This window comes from Furipterus horrens, unplaced genomic scaffold, assembly GCF_987537825.1.
Source record: "Furipterus horrens unplaced genomic scaffold, mFurHor1.1.pri manual_scaffold_3, whole genome shotgun sequence".
In the NCBI taxonomy this organism is placed as follows: domain Eukaryota; kingdom Metazoa; phylum Chordata; class Mammalia; order Chiroptera; family Furipteridae; genus Furipterus; species Furipterus horrens.
This window is the reverse complement of record NW_028327173.1, coordinates 162695527-162709560: the sequence shown is the minus strand read 5'-3', so window position 1 is coordinate 162709560 and position 14034 is coordinate 162695527. Positions and strand designations below refer to the sequence as shown.

The following is a 14034-nucleotide window of genomic DNA, read 5'->3' as shown; positions in this document are numbered from 1 at the left end:
TCACTTACTAGGATTAACAACTTTCCTCAGCACTCACGGTGGGTCAGGCAGTATAATATGACCTTTCCATGCATTATCTACTGATGGTAGTTACTGTTATTATTCCCATTTTGCAGAAAAAGAAACTGAGGCTTAGAGATTGGAATCCTTGCAATGCCACTTTAACTAAATGTCCTTGAAATATTTTGCTTTCTTAAAAGACTTTTTAGTTATAAGAGACCTAAAACCTCTATTCATTTAGAATCCCGTCCCCTCTGAGAGAGAGGGTCTTCTTTCTCTCTCTGCATAACCTCTTTTACCTTCCTTTCCAATTTCTGTATTTTTAAAGATCTGTATTTACTTGCAGTTGAAGCTTTAGTAAGGATTGAAACTGGCCAAAGTGGCCTCTCCAAACCTGAAATAACTGAGTAACGAGGGTCCTGGATAAACTCACATAGAAGCCCTGCTGATCTCCCAAATTGTTTTTATTTCAAATTCATCCCCATAACTTGATTTCTAAACTTAGGGGTGGGTGTCACAGCAGGCAGAATGCTAAGAACCCGTTGATATTTCTGTAGGCAAGGACACAAAAACAAGGTAAGATTCTTGTGTTCTTGTTCCTCTGTGCTTCGCAGGCAGCCATGCCGATGACACCTGGGCCCAGGTCCTGGCCTTCTGCAGTCTGGGTGTGGCTTCTGATAGATTAGCTGATAACAGGGGCATCCGGAGGCAAAGGCCTGCCTTTAATTGCATTATCAAGTACAAACATGATTTTTTCCCCTCCTAAATTCTTTCACTTCAAACCTGTTTTTGTTCCTTTCCTGAAGTACAACGTGTGGGTTGTGAGGAGAAATGGCCAGGTGATGACAGGGTGTGAGAGGATGGACCAGGTGTTTTATCTTCACCCATGACGCTGTCCTGAGCCCGCAGGACCCTTGGTGACACTGCTCCTCGGTATTGGTTAGTGGCTGCTCCAATGGCTCCTCCCTCTGAGATATACTCACGACCCTTCCTCTCTGTCACCCTGTCAGCCAGCTTCTCTGTTGCGCGAGATCTTTCTGGATCCAGTCGGGTCTTGTTTATACCCTAAAAATCTCCCAGACCAACATCCTAAGCTACATTTTGCCCCCTACAGGAAGATGGCATCTGGTACCGCAGACAAAGCCAGATCAAGCAATCAAAGGGTCCACATATGCCCTTGCAAGGAGGAGGTGTGCAAGGCATTTCTCACTTCTGTACTGTGTTGAGAGTTTGCCAGTGACCGTGGTGCTCGGGGGACGGCCCTCACTCCAGAGCTCGTCTTCTATTCTGGACTCAGTGTCCCCATGGCTAACCGCCCACGCCCCTGAGACAGCCCTGATCACAGTCCAGGCCGTTCTCCCCACTGAGCACATCCTGAACAGCACCTCAAGTGGGAGATGATGCATCCGTACCCTACCTGTTGCACCTCCACCTGAAATCTTACTCTGTGCTCTTTTGGTGTTTCCACACTGGCTTTCAAAATACATAGGTAAGAAGAGAATTCCATCAACTTTACAAAGCTTTTTTTAAAAATGAGTTTTCTCATGCAGATATGCCTAAATTGTTCATTTTTCAGAAAAATTAGATAATATTTTTAAAAACCATAAAATGAGTTGATTATCTTGTATTGTCATACCTTTATTATTTTCCATGACTGAAATAATGCATATTTTACAATCAATGTAGAAAGATGCTGTGAATCATAGTGAGTCCTTGGAGACTGTTTCTAATCAGGTTGATATCAGTTCTGCCACACTCTGCTGATAAGTCTTTGCATATTTTTCTTTTTCCTCAGAACAGCATTTAAATTAGGATTTTTAATAGTTCATTTTATGTCACAAGGAATTGTTTAGTTGCTGCTTTGTTTTTATTCCCATTTTAATCAGTCATATGAACAAGAGCTATTACTTGTGGTAACCACTCTTCCTGCCTCATTACTTTGACTTTTTAATTCACTTAAAAAAATTTACTGAACAGCTCTCATTGCTTCAGGGACTATAATTTTTCAAGGCAAAAATTAGGACCCATAATCTGATAAGGTTTTGTTTTCTTGGTTTATGAATCTATTTATTGATGAAAATCTCGTCATTAGAGGTACAAAACCTGAAACACAATTAGGTGTATATTTCATAGATTGCTTTACTTGTAAAGAATAAAATTCCACAAAACTGACCTTGCCCAGGGTCACAGAGGTAGAACTTGTACTTGAATCCAAGTCTGTTGATTCTAAGCAACTGCTGGATTAACAAATGGAATTGCATGTCCCAACTATTGTACCAGAAAACAGGAGTGATGACAGGGAAGTCGCCGAGGGACTGACAAGTGCTTGACGATGCTATTGAGCAAGCAGAGCCACAGCCAAAAAGACAGACAGACATACTCTTCATCATTTGTTTGATTACACTATAAATAGGGGCAGATGTAAAATGAACATTTTTCGTATAAAGGGATTTCTACTATTTGATTCATTTTTTTCTATAGCGTGAAATACCTTCACCCTGTGATCAAGATGAACTTGGTATCCTAAACTGAGCTGTCTTTAGGGGCAACATTTTTTCCCTTTGATCTCTTGGGATGGGGGCAATAGGAAAGTTTTTGAAACTTCTTACTTCCTTGGGGCAGACTCTTTTTTCCCCACTGTAGCTGCCGCACCGGTTCTGAGATGAGCCCAAGCAACCTGGAGTTCATTCACCAAACCACGTGCCAGGCACTGCTCTGCATGCTGGGGAGAGAGCCGGGAACACATGTGCTCCCACAGCCAATGTCATGGCACAGAGTTTTCTCTGCCTGGGCAATGCCATGTAGCTGCCAGGCTTTGCACAAGGTACCCTACATACCAGTGATAAGGGTGCCTGCTTCATGGCGTTGTGTACATGAAAGAAGTTAATACATGGCGCCCAGTAAACCTGCAATCTGGCAGTTACTATTAACTTTAGATTTATTGCCGTTTTCAGTGGTCACTTACCGTATTACAAGAGGCAGTGAGCAATAATGGTTGAGCCCAAAGATCAGAGAGCTGGGCAGCCTGTGTCTGAGGCCCAGCTGTTGGAGCCGGACAAGTTAACTTCACTTCTCTGTGCTTCAGTCTCCTGCCTGGTAAGGTTGTGAGAATTAAATAAATTATCATGTATAAAATGTTAGAATGGTGCTGGTATGTGCTGTTGTGTGAGGAGAAGAATATTCTCCCGAAGGGGAGAGAGTCATGGTTGTAGGTTTCCTAGAGACTGAGAGTGAAAAGGATTCCACGTGTGGATAATAATACTTGCAGGAAATGCTCCCCTGGAGAGAAAGAATGAATTACAGGGACCCAAGAGAAAATTTCCTCCTCAGCCTGGAGACAAACCTGCACCCTGGGGACCACTAAAATGTCCCACACGTGGCTGCGAGGGTTTGCTAAGAGAGAGAGGACTACAGGAGGCATCTTGGGACTCCTGATGGAAAACACAGGGGACTCAGAACATGAATGTGGAGAGTTGCTACTTGTAAAAACAAAATCTAGGCTCTCACTTGCTGCCTCCTGGGGAATCTGGTCTTGCCACGTGAGATTTTCCACAGCGGAGAAAAGCATGCTTAGGAAGTACAGTAGAAGCCATTTAAATTCCGTATGGCACGACTCGAAATTAGTGGGAACAGGCCCAACAGAGAATGGCAGCGGGTCCCCATACGTGGGACAGGGCACCAAGGTGGTTGGTAGGATCAGGATGTACAGCCTCACGGTATATATTTTAAATAATATGTCTTCATTATTATTGTAACACATCTCAAAGAAACAGAACTAATGCCAAGCTAGTGATTTTAGGAGATGAATTTTTTAGGATTTAGCTAAATTAAAAAGGACAGTTTATAATAGAAAAATTTGAAGCATAGGACTGGTGGAATTTGTCCTATAGATAAGGCAAGTTATAAAAGTAGTTGATAGAGATAAATTATAAAAGTTATAAAAGTAGTTGAAAATGACTAAGGTTTAGGAAACACAGGAATATAGTATATATCACATCAGGGGTAAGAGGAGGCCCACCTTCCTGCTTCAGGTGGTCTTAACACTGAAGGAACTTTTAGGCTAAAAAAGATACAGGTCTGAATGTGCCTTTACAAGTCGCAGAGGAAATTACCTTGCTTTGCAAACTTGTGGCCTGGTGATGGGCAGCTGTTAAGAGCAGCTTGTCAGCCAGGACTCTCACCCTCATCCTGTTTGGGATAGGGGGACGGAAAAGGGGGCACCAGCACCAAAAATGTTCATAGCAAAGCCTTTAGGACTGGGTGATCATCAACTTCACCAGTAAAAACCACTGCACAGTTTCTGAAGTGCCATTAATACATGGTATGATGCTTCCAGAATAATCAGAATCTTTATACTATTTTATATCTTTGATGATATTAAACATTGACTTAATATTTGTAAAGTGCATAGAACAGTGCCTGACCCCCTCTTGAGTGTTACATGCCATAATTCATCAAGCCTAAGATGCTTCTGGTTGTAAGAGACACATCATTATTTTATTTTTCTGTCTAAAAAAAAACAAAACAAAAACCACTTTCAGTTAAGCTGTGACACAGCCTTGATTAAAAGGCACAGTCTAATTTCAGAATGTTAGAAAAAGAAAGAAATACATCTTACTATTGATGGAATGTGCTAACTTTTCATTTGTAACATATTAAATTGCATCTTTTCATTGACATAGAAAATGTTCCTTTTGGGAGCAACATTTCGGGCAGAGAAAGTAAAAGAAAGACTTTTTTCCTGCTTGGGTCCCATTGTTTAAATTTAAAGAAGAGTTGACTCAAGCTGCAAGCTAGGCTAAGCAACAAGAATTGCAGGCTTGAGCTGACTTGGAATAACAAATAATAGGGCAAAAATTTCACCTTACTAAGTACTTTCATATCCCTTATCTTATTTGATCTATTTTTTTCCATGAAAACAGCTATGTATGTGTGTGCACATTTTATAAACGTGCTCAGTAGAAAAATAAAACCATGTAGAAAGTACACTTAGAGATAAACAAACCTATTCCCATAGAGATTTTTAAAAATATACAGTATTCCCTCACTTATCATGGGTATTATGTTCTAGACACCACCCCCCACGATACGTGAAAATCCACAAAGTAGGAACCTTACATTTATTTTAGTATTTATATATATTTTAAGGCTTCATAAACCCTTCCCACACACTTATAAACCATTCCCAGTTCCTTATTAACTTTTCTCACTCCCTTATTAACCTTTTCCACACTTTTATAAACACTACTTCTGTTCTTAAACATATTCTACACTCTTAAACCTACGTAACTTTAACACCATATGTGTACAGTGCCACAAAATCCCACAATATAGCGAAAAATCCACGATAAATAATTAAATATAATATTTTGAAAAATCCCGCGATACAGTGAGGCCATGATAAGTGAACCGCGATATAGAGAGGGACTACTGTAAATAGCATTATATACAAAGGCCTGTCCAGAAAAAGTCCAGCCATTATTATAACGAGAATGATTTGCATGACATTGATGTAATCTGGCGCCAAGGAGAGTGGACTGGAATGCTCATGTGTGAACAATGACGACTTCACTGTACCTAGTCAGAGCGGGCAGTAGACACCATTGAGTGAGCAGGTGTACTGTGTGGCCATCGAATACAAAGTGAGCAAGTTGAGCAACAAATCTGCATCAGATTTTGCATTAAGCTTGAACATACCTCCATGGAAACTATTTGGATGATTCAGAAGGTTTTGGGGGATGATGCAATGGGAGCAGTACAAATAAAAGTGTGACACAAATGCTTCAAAGGTGGTTGAAAATCTGTTGAAAGTAATCCATGTTCTGGAAGGCCTGCAACAAGCAGGACACCTGAGAATGTTGAAGATGTATAGGCTGCAAACAACAAAGATTGATGACTGACTGCGAGAACTAGAAGGTGATATGGGGATTCCAAAACTGCTGTGTCCGAGATTTTGATACAGGTTCTTGGCATGAAACATGTTGTCACAAAATTCATCCCACAGCTTCTGCTATGTGAGCACAAGGAACATCGTTGCTGTAGTTGCTAACTTGATTCAGACTACTACCAATGAACCAGATTTCCTCAAGGTCATAACCACAGATGAATGTTGAGTCTACAGCTATGATCTGGAAATGAAGGCCCAGTTGTCCCAATGGAAGTCACCTGGTTCTCCACACGTGAAGAAGGCGTGGCAAAGTTGCAGCAAGATCAAGACCAGGTTAATTGTGTTTTTTGGTTGGGAAGGTGTTGTCCATCTTGAGTACACCCCAACAGGCCAAGCAATTAATGAGGAGTATCACCTCAATGTTTTTCATCGGTTGAGAGATGCAATATGATGAAAATGGCCACAGCTATGGGCAGCTGGTGATTGGCAGCTCATCATGACAATGCTCCTGCTCACGCGTCACATCTTGTGCAGAGTTTTCTGGCAAAACATCGAATCACCCAGGTGACTCAACTCCTTGGCAGCCTAGATTTGGTGCCCAGCAACTTCTGACTTTTTGCAAACTAAAATCACCTTTGAAAGGAAAGAGATTTCAGACTGTTGATGAGATTCAAAGAAATACCACAAGACAGCTGATGGCAATTGGGAGAACTATGTGAGGTCCCAAAGGGCCTACTTTGAAGGGGACTGGGGTGTCATTGTCCTATGTACAATGTTTCTTATATCTTGTATCTTCTCCAATAAATGTCTCCATTTTTCATAGTGCATGGATGGATACTTTCTGGACAGACCTTGTATGCAATTAAAACAAAATTTGGGCACCTTACCATCTCTTTCTTATTTATTTATTTATTTTACAAATCTTTATTCTCTTCCTCACTCAATTAGTCAAATCAATGTTGTCAGTCTGGTATGTACCGTCCATACTCTCACCCGGTCTCGTCATATAAAACCAGCTGTACCCTGGAAGGATTGGGGGGTTGGTGTGATTGTCTATCTTATTTGATCTTTACAGTGGTTTCTGGGGACAGTATAACATTAGGAACCTCTTCCTGAGCAGGTTGCTGAGAGGCCCAGACGAGCAGAGTGATTTGTGGAAGACCCTGTGGTTAAGAAGCCCAGGAAGTTCACAGCTAGGAGAGTTGGTCTGTAAGAGTTGCCCATGACTTTTCTGAGATCAAGTTGCTCACAGATACAGACATGTACCTGAGATAGTCCTGATTTATGCCTCTTGTTCCGGGTTTATTGTTAACAACACTTCTGCATACAAAGTGTCCCAGTTTGGACAATACATTATGTTGCTTTAGTCGTTTCCAAGAAGGTTGAAATCTAGCCAATTGCAGCTAAGAGACTGACTTCTGGACCTTGTGGTCCTTGAGCCAGCATCTATACATGGCCTTGACGATGACATCGGAGGTAAGATGGGGTATAAAAGAGCAAAGAAAAGAAAGTCAGAAATCGCCATGATAAGTCTCAGCTCTGGCCCTTTGTTCCAGGGATTAACTGAGTCATGCATGTGGAAATGTCATGCAATTATTGAACTTTTGTTTGGATTACTGATGAGCACATCTTCTACATTCATTGAGCCTCCCCCCACCCCATCTCACCCCCACTTTATGTGCCCATCTTATTACAAAGTACTTTCCCATCCCCAACTCCTCCAAGGAGAGGCAACTTTGCACATTGTAATCCCAGACGTTAACTTTACCCATTTGTAAAATAGAAATAGCGGGATTGTAGTATTCATGTCTTGCAGGTGGTGTGTGAATTAAATGAGATCATGTAAAGCATCGGCACATATGTATGGGTTTAGTAAGTGTTAGTTCTAATCACCCCAAGGGTGAGGGGAATGGGGGTGCTGGTTGGCTACTAACAGCCCCCACTCTTCAGAAACACTCCTTCTTTGTACTCTGTTCACTGTATTTCAGCACACACACACAGCAGACACACTTGATTCAAACATACATCTTCACAACACCACAGCAGTGAGGGGAGGGGGATCTAAATTCCATAATGTTGAAATACACTCCAAGCCCAATGCTGGCTTGCTGTGCCTGGCACATTGGAGACAAATAAATGTTTATAGTTGACCCCCGCCACCACTCCCATCATTTGCAATGAAAGTGTTTCATTCCAGTTAAATAGCAGAACTGCAAAAGGTAGAATCCCCAGGCTGTCAATTAAAACATTAAAGTCTAATAGGTAGTTCTGCACCTTTCCTGTTATGATTCACTGGGACGAAAAATGAATAAATAAACAAACAAGCTCAGTTCGAGGGCAGGCCAGAGTGTTACCCATGGTCCACTTTTCACACTAAGAATATGGTTTATCTGCTTCTCAGGGTGATACTCTTAACATAGGGCCATTCTAGCCCCAGGTTTTCTGGAAATCAGATCTGCTGTCCTGTTGTGCTCATGGACCAGTTAATCATTCCAGACATGATAGTTTCTCATCCAGACAACATTTCCCTATTCACCTTTAAAACCTTGAACCTGCACAGAACCCGGGCTTAGAATGACAGCCCTGGCTTCGGGATAGCTCAGTCACCACCCAGTAACCCCCCCCAACTGCCGCCCCCCAGAAAATTCTTGATAGTACTGACATTGTTTTCAATGTTTCTGTTTATTTTTAAATTTTACTAAGACATGCATTCTTTTTTAAATGTAAACTGCGCAGGCAAGTTTAAAACGGAAAATAGAAGTCACTCTTCTCTCAAAACCCCTTTCTCCCCAATGGAACTTTGTGTGTCTTTCAAGAAAACAATTATAACACATCTTCTAAAAAATGTAGACAAATACCATCATACTGATTGCTCTCTTCATGAAACTGTGTGTCTTGAAGATCTCTCCGTGTTAGCACAAGCAGATTCCTTTGTGGGGATCATGTGCCATATTCTAATCAGCCCCCGACCCCTGTGTCCACTCTTCCCCGTTACACACTGTGCCACAGTGAACGACCTTGTGCATATATATATCTTGGTATCTCTCGATGTAAATTCCTAAAAATGCAATTGCTGGTTCAAAGAGGGTGTGGATTTCATTTTCTTTTAGTTAATGGTATACATATTGGTCTGTGGGACTAAAATTTCGGTGCCTGTTTCCACATTGCTGTCTAAAAATACTGTACTCTTCCTAGAAGAGGGTGAGAATATGGGTGATCACCGGTCCCCAGGCCCTGCCGAACACTGGGCCTGTTGTATTTACACAGCACGTTTAATGGCCTCTCTTTTCTGGGCATTTGAAGACTGTAGTTAGCCAGTATGTGGTCTCCTCTTCTCTCCTGGACAAACCAAAGAGGGAAAATGCTCACTGAGACACTAGAGAGAGTGTCTGCAGAGTAAGGCTGTGGCAGGCAGGAGACACCCGGGCTTTCTACAGTGAAGGTCAGCTTTCAGGAGGAAACAGGCCTTGCTTCTGTGTCGACTCACCTTTGCTCTCCCTAGTTCCCACCCTGGTAAACACACACCGGTGAGTGACACTCCACCTTTCAAGTTAGTCAGAGAATCAGAGACCCGGTTCTTCCTCCGTGTGAGGGACTTCTGTGTCTTAGGGCCACCTCCTAAATGGGAGGAACAAACCAGGCCATTATGTGAATATGGGTGTATCCCACTTTCTAGAGCGTGTGTGTGTGTGAATCCATTGCTTTTTAATAAACTGAATCGTCATTAGAAACTAAACATAGACCCGAGATAATCAGCACTGAAGCCTCATCCAATGGGAAATATCTTCCTTGTAATTTGCCATAATTGTCAGGGGGCCGAGTAAATTTTCATCATCATTATTATAATTATTATTTATTACTTTCATTATGATTTCTCAGCTGGCACATCAGCTACATTCCTTCCTTTGTGCAGCGATGCCTCACTTATCCAGGACTCCTGGGAAATGAAATACCTTGTTTAAAAAGTTACCATTGTTAGTGGGGAAACAAAAAGGAGTTTCCCAACCGAAAAGAAGCCCACAGAGGGGAAGGAAGCTGGCACTTGCTGTGACAACCTGGTGAAAAGCGTCACCTGGGGAAAGTGACGCTTTTCACAGTCACTAGCCTTCCTCTTCCCAGCAGGCCTAGCAGCCAGTTCTGCCCCTACCCTCCCCGCCAAGAGTGTGAGGAAGAAGTGAAGGGGTCAGGGTTATTTGTTCCAGAAACATAATTCACATCCTCGCATTTCTAGGACAACAGTTTGTGGTCCGAAGGCAACTTTCAGCCTCTGCTGCTGAGGACATTGCTTAGGGCTGTAACAGTAACTGTTTCCCACCCTATTCTCCACGAGCTTCCAGACTCAGCGGCTGTGTTCAAAGGAAGACCTCTGGAAAAGTAGTTCTATGATCAAATTTTATTTTCTCCGATAGCAAAACAGAAAGGAGTTGTTCTGTTGCACTCTGGGGAACTTTTAAGCTTCCCTGAACTGGGATGAGAGCTACGTTTCCATGTTTGGTTTACAGCTTCCTGATGAAGTTGTCACCCTCTAGTAGACCTTTCTATCCTGGCTTTCATTTACCTACGGGTGGGTTCTGACTTTGTCCTTGACAATCTGAGCAGGCTGTCTGTCCCCAAAAGGCTCTGTGTGCTCCCACCCTCCCTCCCTTTACCTCATTTGAACTGTGGGCATTCCTTTGTGGGGGGTAGAGTGAGGAGAAAGGCATAGAAAGGTCAGTAAGGACACAGGGGTTGCAATTGGAACAACTTGGACAGTAAAATAGAGACAATAATACATGGTATGGGGAGTGGCTGTGAAGGTTAAATGAGTTTCCTAGTTGCCAGAGAGAAGGAGGGAGAGAGAGGTGAAGGGTGGGCGTATGAGAGAGACAGAGAGAGAGAGATTGAGATCTGTGACCAATTGGACATAGGACATGCACCGAATAGAAAATAACTCCAGTGTTTTCATCTTTGATGCCAAGAGAAGGTGGGTTGTTGACAAAGAATACATGAATTTTTAATGAATTTTTGGAACCAGTCTATCATTCTGTTGCCATCTTATTATACTTAGCAGGTAGAGACATCCAGTAAGTCACACGGGAGAAAGTGTGAGGAAACCATACTGTTGGGATGAGTTCATAATCCTTAAGACTTTGGTTCATACCTTGCCTTTGCTGCTTGACTGGTTGGGAAGTCTGTTTCCTTCTGTGGCAGCGTGGGAATGTTAACCCCGCTTCTCAGGTGGTGGTTTGGAAGAGTAAAGGGAGCCACCACCACATCAAATGGCTCGTTGCCTTGCTTACAGTGACTGTCCAATCACCCTGTTGGTTCCTTATCATCCTGTAGATGGAGGTCTGGAGACCCAGGGGTGGGACTCTGCAGTGTCAAGGGATATTTGGGTCCATGAGACTCAATGAACTCCACAAGGAGCCCTGTTTTCCTGGGGATAACTGTCATTAGAAGGAGGAAGTCACCGCCTCTGAAGCAGGACAGACAGAAAGTATCGCTCCACAGTGACACAGAGGACAGACCGACGTGGGTCACCCTGAGAAGGTGGTTTAGTGGGTCAGCACAACCACATGCATGTGCATACGGATCCCCCCTCCACTTCTTGTCCTTTGCAGAAGCTAACAGCTTACTAATAGTCCTTCTGTTTTGATCAACTGTGGTTACGTTATCCAAAGAGAAAGTAACATTTTTGCCTTTTTTAAGTAGGTGGGTATTTATTGGGGTAATCACAAATATACAAACACACCTACTGGTTAGTTACTCTGGGACCTTAGTTTTCTACGCAGAGTAGTTTTTGTGGGCGCCCAGAAAGAACAAACAAGGGGGAAAGGAGGGAGGTGTGACCAGAAATCTTTATCTGGTTGGAAGGAAACCGTGGATATTCGATGGAGATCCAGTGAGTCATGCTGTGGCCAGTGCTTTTTCTCCTTCTGCTTTGCCACAAGAGGAAGGAGTGGGGAGGTCTGAGATAATTTTGTAGAACTGATGCTACATGTTATTCTGAGGAAACCAAATATATCGTCTAAACAACTTCCCTTTGCAAGGCAGCATGGGTGGCAAGCCTTCCAGAATTCCCTGCCAGAGCCTGAGCCATGGCACTGGTATGCTTTTCCTAGGGTGGCCCCTTCCTGGCTGTTTTTTAAAAATTGCTTTTCTCAGAGCCTCTTAGAATTTGCTTTTATCAAAGGAAGAGAAAACAATTTTTAAAGGTGAAATTTGAAATGGCGTCCATCTTGTTTTCTTCCAATTAACTCCCCCTTATCTCAAAGAGCCTCCTATTATTACCTTTGGTCATTCTACGTTTGACATGTGGTCAGGCGGTCTTTCTAGATACCCTTATTCACAGTTTTTCTCTCGTTGGTCCAGACTCCCTCAAAAAGTGAACTCCCGAGACGGGGGCCAAAGCTGAGTCTTGACTGTGTGCCATGTCCAATAGGGTGCATGAAGGGTTTGAAGGGAAGGGAGAATCCTCCAATATCTAGCCTAGCCATTTGCCATTATTTCCTACGTATTTGCTTTTTTTTTTTTTGCCCCAGTGAGTGTACATTATAAAGAATATTCTTCCTCCTCTCCTCTTCTGGGAAAGTAAAAGTGTTTTAGACCCACATCAAATGACACTGTCTCCAGGAAGTTATTTCTATCTCCCAGGGTAAGGGAGTCTCCCTGCTGCCGGAACACCCATTTTACATGTGTTTGCATTTGACTGTTGCTGATGCATGAATCACATCTGTCGATATCCAGGTGTCCTTCAGTGGACGGTGAGCTCGCCAAGTGCAGCCAACATGCTGCTCCCACCCTCCCCCGGCCCCAGGACTTGGCATGTGGCTAAAGCTATGGGGGAAATGCCAAGTTAAGGGAACCCTTGCAGGCCACAAGGTGTTCAGAAGCCACTCCTGGTCTTAAGGTGTAACTTCGATAAGCAGACGAGGGCCACAGCTTCATCTGTTCAAGGAGGCCATGGGGCCAGATGAGGTACTCCTGCCCATAGCATGTTCTGTAATCATGTTTAGGCTCATGTCCCTTTCCTCATTAATATAGCAGTGATCTGTTGTCAAAATGTAGCTTATCTTTTGAATGTGGAAGGCCATTGTTACCTTGACAAGTGATAAGTTTACCAAGGAAAAATGATGGTAATGTGACCTAGTCATTGTGTGATACATATTCTTTCCACTTCTGAGTTCTGTCATATAATTTGCAAAACAAGTCTAGAAAGTTTCTATTTCACTGCTCATTTTCATTGATAAATATTATAAAATAATAAGGTTGAAGGAATTATTGGATAGTGTCGATCACTTATTGTGCTATACTCCAGACCCTGTTCAGTGCTTTATGGATGTCATTTTATTTAATCCTCACAGCAACTTATAAAGTGGGGCTTATTTCTCCCATTTTCAAATGAGAAAAGAGAAGCTGAAGCGGCACAGTGAGCAAAGATAACTTTTCCCCACTTCACTTAGTCTATAGGTGGCAAAGCTGAAACTTGAATTTAGATCTATCAATAGCAAAATCTTTGTTCACTCTGCTCTGCTGCATTTGATATGAGGAATATTTGGGAAATTAGCGACTTTTTTTTTTTTTAACTATCCTAATCATTGTGCACTTTTCATTTGCAGGGAAGCAAAGGTGCCTACCGGTACCACTGGCAGAGCCACAATGTCAAGCACAGCGGCGTGGATGACATGGTCCTTCTCTCCAAGATCACAGAGAATGCCATCGTGGAGAATCTAAAGAAGAGATACATGGATGACTACATTTTTGTATCCTTCATTCGTTTCTTCAGACTTTTCTAAGTGAGATGACAGTGTCCACAGTAAAATGCGGCTTTATTCCTGGTGTAGGAAGATCCATCTGAATGCTCTGAGCTCACGTCATTTTCACCCTTTTGGAATGTGGTTGTGTCCTTTTTTATCCTTTGGTTCAGGCTGTGGGAAGGGCAATGATGATGCTAAATCATTTCCCTGACATTTCACATAATCAAGATGCAGCCAGCATCCATCTATTTTAATCTGTGGCACTGTACCTTTGACGTCCTCTAGCCACGCACGTGGTGTCTACAACCTCTACTGGTCCTACAGAAAGTCCTGATCTGCAGAGTTCTGTTGATAGCATTGCCTACTTGCAAAGCAATTAAGATCAGACTTAAAAGGTTTAAAAAAAGACTG

The 14034-nt window shown here is 42.6% G+C and overlaps 1 protein-coding gene across 1 annotated transcript in view; it reads left to right on the top strand.

Annotated features, from left to right (window-relative positions):
• MYO1E (myosin IE) overlaps positions 1–14034 on the top strand; it is a 198757-nt gene that overhangs the window by 64313 nt on the left and 120410 nt on the right. The window contains exon 2 of the mRNA XM_090270681.1: positions 13486–13629. Coding sequence (XP_090126807.1) covers positions 13486–13629 — 144 coding nt within the window. The remainder of the gene's footprint in view (positions 1–13485; positions 13630–14034) is intronic.